General features: G+C 33.7%; 2 protein-coding genes across 3 annotated transcripts in view; both read left to right on the top strand.

The window, feature by feature from the left end:
* The window catches only part of RB195_021496 (uncharacterized protein), a gene marked incomplete at both ends in the record, with an annotated part of 30,292 nt that extends 28,916 nt beyond the window's left edge, over positions 1 to 1,376 (top strand). For both annotated transcript variants that reach the window (XM_064208260.1, XM_064208261.1), the window contains 7 exons: positions 45 to 135; positions 200 to 282; positions 340 to 468; positions 527 to 628; positions 896 to 988; positions 1,125 to 1,211; positions 1,278 to 1,376. In XM_064208260.1, the coding sequence (XP_064064141.1) occupies positions 45 to 135; positions 200 to 282; positions 340 to 468; positions 527 to 628; positions 896 to 988; positions 1,125 to 1,211; positions 1,278 to 1,376 (684 nt within the window). The remainder of the gene's footprint in view (positions 1 to 44; positions 136 to 199; positions 283 to 339; positions 469 to 526; positions 629 to 895; positions 989 to 1,124; positions 1,212 to 1,277) is intronic.
* A 3,329-nt stretch (positions 1,377 to 4,705) lies between these two features.
* On the top strand, positions 4,706 to 9,905 carry RB195_021495 (uncharacterized protein; the record flags this gene model as incomplete). The annotated part of the gene is made up of 5 exons (XM_064208259.1): positions 4,706 to 4,791; positions 5,981 to 6,078; positions 8,044 to 8,198; positions 8,329 to 8,397; positions 9,825 to 9,905. The coding sequence occupies 5 exons, from the start codon at positions 4,706 to 4,708 to the stop codon at positions 9,903 to 9,905; spliced, it is 489 nt and encodes a 162-aa protein (XP_064064140.1).
* Positions 9,906 to 14,909: the final 5,004 nt, after the last annotated feature.

The following is a 14,909-nucleotide window of genomic DNA, read 5'->3' as shown; positions in this document are numbered from 1 at the left end:
TGCTTCCTTCTTTTTGTAAAAAATGATTGCTATGCTCAATTTAGGCGTCTACCTCCAGTCCACAAAATTCGCGTCCAGAAATAGATGATCTTGAAAGCTTTGCCCAGCACTTCAAGAAACAACGCATCAAACTCGGTAAAGAAATCAGTACCTTACTGGATTGCTGTTTTTTTTTAAATTTTGCATTTATTTTGTTAAGGCTATACCCAAGGGGATGTTGGTCTTGCGTTGGGCCGGAAGTATGGAACGGATTTCTCACAAACCACTATATCTCGTTTTGAGGTGATAGAATTCTACAGTATCAATGTAATTCTAGTCACTAATTGGTTAAATTTACAGGCAATGAACCTATCGTTTAAAAATATGTGTAAACTTCGACCGCTACTGAAGGAATGGCTAGAAGGACAGGAAGCAGCAATAGCGAATGGTGCGAATGTTGAGGAATTAAGAACGATTGAGATAGCGAAAGTAAATGAAATTTCTGCCATCTCGAAGCTTTTTTCTTTTAGATTTTCTATATTTAAAGGAGAAAGTGGAGGAATGTGTAGAAGAAGTCCCTGTACATGTTCCGAACTCAGAGCCTATTATGAAAAGACGTCGAAAACGGACGAATCTTGATTTATCACAGGTTTGTTATTATCCGACGACGAAAATTTCCAGCCAGTTGCAAAGTTTACTGTTTACATGAAATATTAGGACAGATATGACTATCGTGTTACCTTTTGAAAGGGAAACTGTAGAACTCTGTTGTGCTTGTGCAAAAATTATACGCGCAATTGAATGTAAATTGTATTTAGTTTGCACCGTTACATATGTATGCAGAAAAAAATTCTAAAAAACTGGATACGTTTACAATCCTGTTCGAAAGTTTCCAAATCAATTTTTTTTTATTCAGCGAAAATCACTCGATAACTTCTTCCTAGCGAATCCACGTCCTGGACATGAAGAAATGGTTCGAATCGCAAACGCATTGGACTTGGAACGAGATGTCAGTTTTTTTTTTTAAATGTGTTCTGATAGGATCAATGGGTTTTTTTTTCACATATCCCATCTACTATCAAAAGAAGTAGTTGTGACATAACTGTACTGATCATGCCATAAATATGAATCTTTCTCCGTTTCAGGTTGTTCGAGTATGGTTCTGCAATCGCCGGCAGAAACTGCGCCGATCGGAGGATCTCTTCCCAACCATAGATACTGCAAGAGTTAAGGTTAAAGATTATTTGCCTCCTTTCTCTCCTTCTGTTTATTCATGTACTCATAGATTATATTTACAGTCGAAAAAAGTGTTTCCGATGAATCTCACTAAAGATAAGAGTGACGTTGTCGCAGCAGCTGTACCAGAAGCAGCTAAAAATGCAACGAATCCTGGATAAGAAAAAAAAAACGAAATTCTGGATTAATCCAATCTCTTGTATAGACCTCTGGCTTTGAGGTTGAATCTGATAGATTTGTGATCTGTGCACTCGGTGTTAATGTTGGATCTGCTCATAACATGTGGAATACCGGTAATTACGAGATCCGGTCCGTGTTATACCCCTGTTATTGCTAGCACCTTAACAATGGTAGCTGTTGTATATTGTTGTTAGATATATTATAGTATTAGAAAAAAAAAATTGTTATTTTTTCTTAAATTAACGTGTCTTGTTAGATTTTGCATTTAACATATTTCTATTGATGTTTTTTTTTTCTTCGAAAATCGTTTTATTTCATCCTTCTTTCATCATCAAATTCGAATCCAAGTGCCTATGCATTTCAATCGTGAATCGATTCGCTTCGAGCTACTCAGGTCGTTCGTATTTTTGCATTCATACGTTTTTTTTCTCTGGTTTTTTTTTCATGTAATTCTTAAAACGTTGCTAATTCCATTTGCAAACGTTCGTTCGTCCCTAACCAAGTCGTTTATTTTCCAAAGAAGCTACGAGTCGACCATTAATCTTTTCTATCTGCACGCCAGCACTTGCAATTTTTCTCTTTGCATTTCTATTTTCTTTTTTTTTCTACTCTTTACGCCAGCGTTCAGCTCAGTGTTTTTTTTTTCGTGCGTTTTTCTACATGTAAGCATTTCCTGGTGATTGAACGGTTTTGTGTTTTTAATTGAAATTTGCATTTATAAATTCAACACTAATATGAACAATATTGTTCGATTCGTGTTATGAATATCTATAGGTACTTGATTATGACAAGTTTCAACGAAAGACGATAATTTTTCAGTTCATATGGCAATGGAAGTTGCGACAATAACAAATTATCCTGTGCCTGTGTAGCCAGAAAAAGTTGAGAACCAGTAATAATGGAAGACATTTTTATAGTGAACAAAAACATAGATTCGTCTGTATTGCACTGAAAAAGTCAAGATACTGTTGCTCCACATACTGAACTCTGATTGATGCTCAACAGCTTCCGAGGGCGAAGAAAAGTGACCAGGAAAATCCGAACTACATAAAAAGAAAGAAGCCCTCTGGATATGTGGTTAAAACAGTGTTGCAAGCGACGTAAAAAAAGGGTAAAAAGCGACGGTGGACTACCGTAACTACCGTAGAACGCTTAGTTATATAGTAATTGTATAACTAAGTTTAGATGTGAAGAAATATAAATTCAGACATGAAATTAAGTTGATATGCATTGACAAACATAAGCAAAAAAAGATAAAAACACATATGAATTTTCTTTTGAAAAATAATATTGAAAAATCCTATGAAGGTGCTTTATATTTTGTGGGAATAACATGGGACGGACAAATAATAAATTTCTCAAACTTGGTTCTCTCAACTCAAATTCTCAAACTCAAACTGATAGTCTCATCCATTTCTAAAGATGAACGTAAGTTTTTGGGGATTTATAAAATATTGTTTTAATGATAAATTTTTGAGAGAAAAACAATACACACAATACAATATTCCTTTTACAAATGCTAACGGAGTCACCCATACATACATATATTCTTATGTCGAGGACATTATCAGACTAGGGATGGGAATTTTTCGGGAATTTTCTGTTTCCAATGCGTTGGACACGAACCAGATATTATCTCCAACAGCTACTATTGGCGATCCTTTCTATTGCAGACGAATGAAATTTAGATAGAGGAGCTGTGCAATGTTCATCAAAATTAAGGTAGTACTTTTTTTAAAGCAAGTATTCGGAAAATGACATCGTTATTACCGTCAACGTCCTTCGTTCGTTGCAAGACACATTGTGTTTCTTTGCTGAGTTCATAGAACTTGAAAATAACAATCAAAGGTCATGTGCACAGCAAATTATTTACGAAGAGGAGAACAAATTTATTCAATAAACTCTTACAGAGGGGTTCAAGATGAAAATTCTATTCAGCTAGCATTTCTATACAGATCCTGACGTGGATGTATTCCAGGGAAAGAGTGGATTTGGTCCTTCATATTGCTTCAGGGCACTCGTTATACGTAGTTACCTTCTCATACAAATAATCGATCCATCCATAAATGGACCGAATCAAATTCTCATCCCTGAACACTGCTTAAAAAATTTCGATGTATGTTTATCCCTGCATTTTAAAATCTACCAAGTTCATCCAAAAAGGAATGTTCCACTCCTACGATCAAATAAAAATAAAATTACGAATCAACTGAATTGTGGTGGAATTGCTTAAGTGGTTGCTCTCGAATTGACAAGGTGGGACCCTGCTCAGCCCCAGCGGAATGAAGCTAGCGAGGGTCCCACTGAGACCGTGTGTGGACAACAATTCGAACCTTTTTGACCTTTAAAAGAAATATTCTAGTAGAACTATATTATGATACATATGGGTTTATAACTATATATCTATATTATATAACATTATATTGTACATATTATATTATTATATATTATTGTATCTATATTATATTATTATTATATCGGCATAGAATTTAGTTCAAAAAATCTTCAATTCGTTTCAGCTATCCCCTAACTTTTTCTAGTCTAATGTTGACCACTTTTGACGAATGACTAAGTACTACCTCATTAGTCCTCATTTTTCTGTTCACAAGGGAATTAACTGCACACAACTTACCATTAGGTCGACGGATGCAAAGGTAACAATTAGCTCAAAAATATGTAATTTCTCCTTTCAATCAATATCCACCAGACAGATGAGGGCACGTATACTGTTTGAAAAATATCCTATCCTAGATGAAGCTGGAAAAATTCCATTCACCAAGGTTTATTCAACCTAAGGTGGACGATAGATAACGATTATGTTGAAACAGCAAGGATTTATTTACTGAAATACATAGTGAATCCAGAATAACTTACTATTCGGATTAAGAAAGAAAAGCATAAGATAAAATTAACCAGTTATATTAAATTCAATGGTAAAGAAGAGCAAGTTCAAGTTTATTTTTTTTATTTTTTAATTTTAAGCAGCACAAGAAATGGAATTAATAAATAAATCCTGAGAGATCTCAGGATTTACTTGTTATTTCCATTTCCCATTATCGATTATCTTTCATAGACAGTTTATTGTTGTCGCAGTGCTGTCAGCTTGTCCGTACTAAAACGGATCCGATCGAATGGACGCCGCTTGGACTCCTTATCAGTAATTGGTCCTGAAAAGTAAACAAACGATAGTCACTCGATAGTCTGACACCGCATTCTTATTTGTCCCAACGGTCATAGCATCTTTCAAATCTATTGTTTACATGGTTTGGTAGAGGTTAGAAAAATTTTATTGCTAACATTTTTTTTCAGCATGGCTACACTTTTATTGCTATTACTTGTACCCTGTGTGGCAGGAATGGGAGGTGACTTGGATATTCCGTCAAATGTTGCTAACAGGTAATGTAATTTTTAAATTATGAATATATTTAGTTCTTTGAATACCTTTTTAATTATAGTGAAAAATTATCAATTGACTGGAATCGATACTATCCTAATATGTTCAAAAAAGGTTATATTTCAAAAGTGAGCTCATTTTATAGCTTAAAACAAAATTTTCTAGCCAAACATTTTGTTTTGATAGTGGGATCTATGTCTTTGTTTTCTTACGTGGGATACCAGCTCATCTAATAATCCTGAACTAAGCCTGCTTAGGAAAACCTAGAAAGTAGCCAGGATTGTGCATTTATTCTGTCTTAAAACACTCTCTATCAGTTATGTCGATTAACAGATGTCATTCAGTTCATTTCTGATATTTAGGAACCTTTAGATCATGGGTTACTTTATATTCCCCTACTCTTTGACCTGACTTTTGTCTTAAATTTTTTTCTAGTGGTATTGCAGGCTTTAGAAATTATACTATTGATGTAAAGTCGGTTGATCTGCGTTATTTGCACTGTTCCGGATTAATTACTCCAATATACCGTAATCAAGCTTGATTTGGCCCAATTAATTCTTTAAAAAAATTCTTATTTTTATTGTTAATATAATATTGGAGGGATATATTTAATATTTCAAATCACTATTTTGTCGTCCTCTTAAATTTAAAAATTATTCTAGGGGATGCACTCCGATTCAAACGGTATTTCTTACACAGAGTAGCTGGTCACAAACTCATTTTATTTTTGTATTAAATATTTGACTACTGTAGCAGCGTTTATGTTTTCCATCAATAAAAGGTAAAAATACAAACCTAATCCAAACCTAGTAAAACTAAACATGGATCATAAATAGCAAAAACATTCCATAATGATGGCATCACAACAATATCAAAATAAAACATAAATTAACGAAAAAAAAACGAGTAAAAAAATTTTATGCCACAAATCCAATTTTTTCAAACATATATATAGCTGTCATTAAAAAAAGGTGAGAATAATGAAATAGTTGCTCCTAGATCCCTATTCAAAAGTAAAAATGTTGAAGAAAATGGATCTCACTTTATGGAGGAGATGAGATAAAGAAGGGAAGAGATGTTTACTTATACTTTCTGTATATTTGCACTTACTTCCCCTATGACCCTCATTTGAATTAGAAATTTTGTTAATATTTCTGTTTTCAAGAAAACACTTTAAGAAATGAACTTTAGGTCGATGGCTATCAAAGGAACGTTACTGTGTGGTGACAAAGGAATAAAAGGTGCAACTGTGCGATTGTTCCGTGTTTACCAGAAAGACGCTGCTGATGGTAAACAATAAGGATTGTATTTACCATATTTACTTTTATTTTTTTATGATCATGCTAGTAACAGTAATAAAGTAATAGAATAAGATGACGATACTGCTTCAAATAAATAAAATTTTCTTCATTTAACATCCTGAAAATCTGCAGATTCCACTACTCTTTTCTTGAAGTAAATGAATTCAGTTATCTTTGGAATGTGCACATAAAATTTTTTTGATTCTTCGTCACCTCTGAGAAGTCTACCTTCAAGAACAAGAAAATTGCTAGGATATTTTTTTAGGATAGTGAAAAGTTCACATCTGCTGGTAAAATCAGATAAAAGACTATTCCACAATAATGTTGTCCAGGTTTAAAAATGCTTGACGTAGCATTTTTTCTTTGTTTGATAATTCTTCTCTTATTTCATCTAGGAAAAGATTCTCATTGTTTGGAAAGATCAATTTGTATCCTTACAAGTTAGGCATTTACTTCTCTTAATGGTTTTTCGTGAATTTTTAAATACATTTCAAATATTGGATCGAAGGATATTAAGAGTTAGCTCTCAATAGGCAGAAAATAAAAACTTCATTTTTAAGACATAGTTTGGATATCTCACTCATCCAAAATCCTCGAAAAACACAAAGATCTCGCTTTTAACTATTTCTAGTGCAATTTTGAAGTTTTCAAGAACAAATAGAGAGCGATGGAAAAATGAGGACATCAAAGAGATCCGATTCTCTTTTTGTCAGGTTTATTTTGCGAGAAGAAGGGAATGAAAGGGAGTGATCAAAGAAAATAAAAATATTGGGTGTACCATTTTCAGTAGAAATTTTATGAAAACAGATCGAACAACAATGAGATTGCAACAATACGGTTTTGTTGAGAGTGAACTTCTTGTTCTCTATGCAGCACCGTAAAGCAGGTAGTCCAGGATTCTATTTGGAAGTTTGATTCCCAAGAACTTATTTCGAAGCAGTTTTTTTGAACAAAACATGACTCTTTCAAGTGAATTGGTGGCAGAAATCATAGAAAAACTTCGAACTTATTTAAAATTTAGATTTGTACTCTGAGTAAGACTAGGTCTCATCTCTTAAAGGCATCACCCCACGAATCTGAGGTGGTACGGATTTCCGGTGGAGTATTCGTATACGGGATCGTAGATTATGAGGGGGGGGGGGGGGTGATTCTGTCCATTTCTTCCTAATTGCCGTAGAAAGCGGCCCGGAAGATACGGCTTCGAGCGTTTCGGAGCGCTAATTTCTACAACGAGTTCGATTGGAGCGCGCCAGCCTTGTGCACGCACCGCATCTTTCGGACCGTTTTCTTACAGCAATTAGAAAGAAATGGACGGAATCACCCTCTCTCCATAATCTACTATCCCGTATAAGAATACTCCACCTGGAATCCGTACCACCTCGGATTCGTGGGGTGATGCCTTTAAGATCAATTAACAGTCATAAAAAAATCAGAAAATCAGAAAGCATATTAATATGTTTAAATTTTATGTTACCATCAGTGAAATCTCGAAAAAAAAATAGAGTAGGAAAAAATCGACATTATCAATGGCCCTATAACAAAATAAATAATGTGTAGGCGACAAAGTTTTGTAATGTAATTCATTAATTTCTAGAGGTTTTATTCTTGGACCATGACTTGAATTTCCACTGATATGATCCACGAAATCTCTGAAATATAGAAACTAGCATGATGTTTGGAGAATATGTATGTAAATCGTATCGATTCCAAATTTAAAAATTAAATTTGCATTATTATATTATTATATTATATTATATTATTATTATTAGGTATATTATCATCATTATTATGTATGGTTATTGATATGCGCATTTAATACGGCTAAACTCGAAACTACATTAATTTTAATTTTGTGTCTATGTTTTGCCGTTTATTTTTCTTTCCATGTACTTTTCCATCAAATGTCAACGCTTTTGGATGTATTTCCATAGATCTAATAATTTTATTTAATAGATCTAGCCCAACTTCTGGATCAAACACATACAGAAGCGACTGGAATGTTCCAGCTTGAGGGAAACACAGCAAGATTCCCATCAACACAAACGGAAATTCAGCCTTTCGTGACTATTCATCATAACTGCGATATGGATGAGAAGCAAACGGCGAACGTTAGTCAACGTTTTTATCTCATCCACATAGATGCATCCGAATCTCTCTCTCTCTCTCTCTGCCTTCCTTATTTTATAATATAACCATTATTTTTTCTCAATTTCATTACCATTCATTTTTCATCTACAGCTCGGATATAAACGATGGGCTATTCGACTGCCTGAAGACTACGTTACAGTAGGAACAAGAGCAAGAAAGGTATTCAACGCCAAATTCTATTTGCAAAATGATAGAATCTACAAGCGTGCATATAAATTGAATGAGTTGTGTTGGTGAATTTAATTTCCGGATTCTCGGAATACTTTAATGGTAGTCCTTGAAGGGCAATTTTAAAGCGTAGAATTGTTTCGAAACGGAACCGTGATAACTATAATAGAATTATTGCAACGAGTAATTCTATCTCTACGTGTCACAGATCACAGATGTCAAGATAAAATTCTCCATCCAAGGTGGAATTTAAAACCGTTTCTCAGTAAAATACAATTTCGATCCATTGTGTTAACAGCTAGAAATATCCTAGAATTTTTTAAGCTTATCTTCCATTCGGGTAGCACGACACTAAGACAATTTTTCATTTTGAACTTTGGATGACAAAAAGTTTTTTTTTTTTTTCCCACGTCGGCAACAATCGTATTCTGTTTAGAGAAGGCACTGAGAAAAGATTTTTTAGTGGCAACAAAAACCTACTAAAAAAGTTCTCACACATAAATTTGCACAAGAAAAAGCGATAAATGTTCGTTTCATATTAGAGTGATTCAAATTGGGAATGAGTTCTTTTTTTGAAATTGAGAAAAATCAACGGTTTCAGAATAGCTGTAAAATGTGATCGAATAGTTCGGTGAGCGATATTCTCCCATTTTAAAAAACTCATTCGAGCATGTGTAGAGTCTGTAATTCCTCGTTCGTGTTACTCAACAAAATTCAGTCGCATTTATAAACCAACATCTTTCAAATTTTCTCGAATGAATGACTTCAAAATAAAGCCACGGTTTTTCTTCCTACTTCAAACACTCAAAAAGTTAACGTTTCTAAGCGGCTACAAATCTTATATGTTTGCCGTTCAGGCTAATTTTTGACTAAAAAATAAACCGTTAAGAAGAATTTCGGAATTTTTCAGAGCAGCTGCTACGTTATAATGTAAACTGAAAGGTCTTAACGAATTTTCTATTACTTCAAACTCTTTTAAACAACCACTTTTTTCCAGTAACTATAAATTCTTATGAGGAAAATGAGAACTAAGAAGATAGCAAATGAAGCAAAAAAAAATCCTCGAAAACTAGAAAAATAAAGGTATGACCCTAATAAGGAAGAATCAGGGAAACAAAAAATCTATGTAATATAACGTCAATATTTCGCTAGAACGTGAATTTAGAAAAGGAAAGATCATATATGAAAACGAAATACGTTGGTGGTGAGGAAAGAACCAGTTATGTGCGAAAATTATAGGATTGATTTTTAAGAAAATCTATGATATTTTTATTGTTTTCTGTTGTTTGTCCTTTTTATTGTTTCTTCTCTTCAGAATCCATCTACTTTGCTGAGAAAAATTACATTTTAAGTGGATGCGTCATGAATCATTAATGAAAGACACGATAATATTGAGATGTAATTCCGATTCTGTTAAGGTTTACGACTTTGGACGAGTAAATCTGCAGCTCGAGTATCCAGGAGAAGTGCATGACAAGAAATTCTCGATCAATGACTGAGATTTCTAAGTTTTTCTTTGTTCAACCTATCTGAATTTCTTCACAATTATTTCGAATAACCTTTTTGAGACGATGTTCATGTGATTGTTATGGAGCATAAACTTTTTTTAATATCTTCACAAAAAAAAATTACGTCTAATAGCCGCAAGAAATATGGGCGTAGCGCAGATGGTAAGAAGTTCGACTGTGATCATAATTTGTGCGGTGAAGTTCAAAACCGCCTTAGGGTATCCGTAGTTTCCACACCTTAAAGGTCAATAAATTGGTACCAAATTTGTCGGAGAGATTAAACGCTAACTTTAAAAACTAACTAGCCTCATTGTTCAGAGCACACACGTTTATACCCCCCAAGCAATTCATAATTGATGTCGGCCCATCCAAAAAAAAAGGATTGATCAACGTGTTGCACCTTATTCACTTAAATTCAGAAAAAGATGCAGAAAAACATGCGTTAGAACACAACGGAAATGTTCATTGCTCATGGAAGGGCCTATTTCACCTTCGTGGAAGGTGCCATGAAGATTCTTCTCAGGAGATCCTGCATTCTATTGGCTGTCGAAGAAGAACCCTTCTCCACCTTTTTTTTCTGGAAAGACCACACTTCAGCATATCCTAACAAGCCACTCTGTGTTTATCTGTCTGCTTCCTGACAAATTCCAATTCTTTTTCATGTACAAATCCTTTAAAGTCTCAGTAACATCCTTTAATGTGATCTTCTTTCCTAAAGACGATTCTAAGTTTTCCTATAGAACACGGCCTTTTCGTGGGTAGGTCCGTTTTCCAGAATCGGATTAATTTTAAAATACAACATTACTTCGATAACAAAATTCACAGCATTTTAAAAAGTAATTTAATTTAGTGAACGTTCCATTACACTGCAGTATCGTTCAACGCTTTCCAATTATGTTTCCGTAGTTATCTCGATTTTACATTATCCGAAAGCTCTTCACATAACGTCACTGGATTTGGATTTGGATTTCTCCCAATCAATTAATCTGTGCATTCTAAAAGACATTTTCACTGAATCTTCTTTGCCGTTTATTGTGCACGAACAAATTATGCGAATACGAAATCCTGGAAGCAATGGCTAAGCTGTCGGATCCTGAATTTATTTCATCTATATTTCTAAGGAAATAGCCTAGAAGAAATCCTAGAAGAAGAAGCCTTGGGACCTGGTAGGTCTCAGTATTTCGTATTCTCCTACCAGAACATACACACTTGATGAATTCGAAAAAGCTTCAATTTTTCACTCTATATATGAGATTTAGTCTCACTTATTGATTTATGGTCGTAACTACTGATCTTAAAATCCAGACTTTAGAACAAGATCTCAAAAAAAAATTGTGGAGTTAGAATTTTTTGGTCCATATATTCAATTACAACGGCAAGCAATTTTTATCAACCAATTATTTAAAAAATTACAACCTCAACAAATTATTTCATGAGTCATTGCAATTGAAATCTTCAAATCCCAACAGTAAACACTGTAAAAATTTAAAAGCACCTGAAGTATAATTGCTATCAGTCAAACATCAATAAATATTAAAAAAAAACCTTGCCCAATGTTTTTAAAAATTCACACTAAAATAAAGAAAAACAACGACTTGTTCAACATAACGTTTTTTCTTGCAACCCAAAGGAAGAATTCATTTTTGAGCAAGAAAATTAAATTTTGAATGAACATTTCGCTTAGGACGTTTCGCTTTTCAATGCCCTCCAAAAGGATGTATGTTGTTTTCATGGTATCAGAACCACTCCCTCACCTCTTCCCTCCTCTCTCTATCCTAATAGATGCGAATCAAGTAATATGAGGAAATGTAGGAGTTTGAATAAATTTTTCACAGGATATTGTATGTTGTTTACTTTGAGGCGCTTATTTCTCCTTTTTTCCAGCTTTTAATCCTATTTTTTTCTTGTTTTCAACTCTTTAATTTACCTCACTTCATTGTCATTCTTTCCAAGTACAATTTTATTTGCATATGTCTCTTCTTAATTTGTTGGTATAGTTGAATTTATGAGAAATTCATCTCTAATTTGTTGTTGGAAAACTATACGAGATGGGTTGGGTAATTTCCGGAAAGAAATGACATACCTATGTGAGCGGGAGTTTTTTTTTAACGTTTCTCAACGACTGTTGACTTTCTAGCAACCGTTTATAATAATACAAAATAGCCCATGCGATAAATCCAAGCCCACTGGGAACATCCTATGATTACGTGAAGGATATGTCATTCACGAGGAATAATCTACTGCATAAATGAATGAAGTTTTTCACATTGTTATTCTAGGATTTATATGAAGATTTTTATTTAAGTATATATTAAGAGGAAAAATCTTGAGCAATCTTCACATTTTATTCAATGTATAGCTGATGAACCCTTAACGCTTTGCATACTAAATCTTCTTATGTTCTCAGTAATTGAAGAGCAGAAAGAAAAGATGGGAGAAACGCTGTTCGATTCCTGAATCCAATAAGGCGGTGACTATATTCCTTTGCGTACATGTTTCCTAATGCTATCCGATTTTTTTCCCCTTCTTTCTCTCCTATTTTGTTTTTTTTTGCTAGAAATATTTCCATTGGTTGGTTGCCACGGCTTCTTTGCACAACTTGCAAAATTTCTTACATACATATATTTCTTATATTTATATAATATTTATACAGTGTTACATTTATATAATATATACATATATTTGCCGTTATTTGGTACTAAAACTTAAGATCTGTTTAGTTCAGCTACCCACCTCTATTATCCAATTCATTAATTTAGAAAAAAAAAGGCAACCACGTACCTATATTTACTGAATAAAATGTATAGATTAGAGAACTCTAAGAGTGCAAACAAATCTCGAACGACAAACAGGATTTGCAAGCCTGAAGTGCAAAATTTTCCCATCAGAATTGCGTGGAGGAGGTATTCAAAGCCTATGATTTTTTTTTTTTGCTCAGGTTTTCTATCTCCTCTAAACGCCGAAAATTGCTCTTTGTTTCTTATAGATTTAAATGTAAATTTTAACGATCAGTAAAACTAAAACTAGAAAGTTCTTGTGAATGTCCTGAATAGATACGTTTTCAAAAAATTATAAAACCGTCATAAACATTCGAGTTTGTTTCACATCCGTTACATTGACTGCTGCAATCTCGGCGAAATTTTTCTCTGGATAAATAGCTTCTCGCTTCTATAGATTGTCACACATCAAGCGCACATTTTCATGTGACAAGCTCTTCAAGGAATTCATTTACGTGCCGCCTTCATAGGACAATTGACGTTCCCGACCTTCTCCAATGGTATAACAAGCCATGCCATGTTTACATGCCTACTATTTCTTCCAATCATTTCATAAAAATCTAATCCTTCTATTTAAAAAAAATCCGTACTCGTGCATTACTTAAAAACCTTAAATATGCTTAAAAATGGAAAAATTCTAAAACAATTCTAATTTCTTCGGATTTTGAGAAATAATTCAAATTTAGAATTATATGTGAACTTGAAATTACGAACTTCTAACTTTAGAATTATAGTTTAGAAATAATTACAGTTAATATAGTTTACATGTTTAAGATGTTTAATTCACTAAAATTTTGGCGTTTCGATAAACGATGCTAAGTCACATGGAAAAGAATTCCTTTAAAGAAATTCATTGTGGTAGCAGTGCTTTTTCGAAGCAGATTCGTCTTTTTTCACTTTTTGGTTCGTCAGGATTAAAAAAAAACATTGGATGCCAGAAATCTTCTTGCAGGAAAACGTTCTAGGCTTAATAAAATCAAAATATATAAGAAGCGAAGTAAATCATGGCACTAAAAAAGTCCTAGGCAGTGATTTGTCTTCTATTTTTCTTTCCTGACAGAATTTCTTCATGAATTTGTGAATTGATGGTAATTTTTTCGATAGCACAGATTGGCTAATATCTAAGCATGTATTCCTAAGCTTACCTTCGGATTTTTTTTGAAGTTCTTGGAAACTGAAGCGACTAGGTAAATAAGAATAAGTTGCAATCCTTAGCATTTCCCTCTTATAAATATCTTACAATTTTTTTCTGTTCCCAGAATAAAAATTCCAGAAATTTTCCTTGATTTAGATTTGCCTAGATTCCTTAATTTTACAGGAACATTATAAACGTGTAGTATCGTTGAGAAATAAATGAAACACATCGACAATCATCGGGAAAATTTCTTGATTTTTCTTTTCAAAATGGATTTCAGTGGTGGAGAAAACTATTTCCTTAATAAATAATAATAATAATAATAAATAGTATATTTTAACCGAGAATTCCGATATCTACTGTATTCGAGCTTTAAAAAATGAACATATTAATATTCGAACTATTAAGTTATGCCAAACTTGCATCATGTGACTCACGTAAAATTACGTATCGTTGCCGTTCTCCTTCAACGAATATTGTAGTCACTGTAGGCTGTCGAGAGAGAATTTCCGACGTCTTTTTCTGAAGAATATATCCGGAAAAAACAAGGATCACAACATGTAAACTTGTTACATCACCTGTAAAATATCCGTTAAAATGCTGGATGCGACCACATTTATCTGAAGAAGTTGCTACGAATATGTACATATTCTTGAAGTCGTCCCCTGGATCCAGTCATGCGATGCTGAAAGAAATCGTGTGTGCGGTATTTGTGTTCCAGTTAACATAACATAAGTAAATTGAAGAAAAATAAGTAAACAATAAGAATAAATAAATAAACAGTTACTATACTTAAAGAGTTATAGTTCCAGACAGGGGCAAATCTTTAGAACTTTCCACGCTGTTGCTCTTTTTTTACTGAGGAATCTAGAGATATCATTGGACCATTAGATAAAGCTGAGAAAAAAGAATAGCAAACTGGAAACTTGTTCATAATCCATAATTAAAGGCATCACCCCGCGAATCTGGGGTGTTACGGGTTTCAGGTGGGTTATGCCCATACGGGGTCCTAGATTATGGAGAGGAGGTGGATTCCGTCCATTCCTTCCTGATCGCCGTAAGAAAACGGCCTAAAAGATGTAG

The sequence above is a fragment of the Necator americanus genome, chromosome X, assembly GCF_031761385.1.
Source record: "Necator americanus strain Aroian chromosome X, whole genome shotgun sequence".
In the NCBI taxonomy this organism is placed as follows: Eukaryota; Metazoa; Nematoda; class Chromadorea; order Rhabditida; family Ancylostomatidae; genus Necator; species Necator americanus.
Note: the sequence above shows the minus strand (reverse complement) of the source record. Positions and strands in the feature narration are given on the sequence as shown.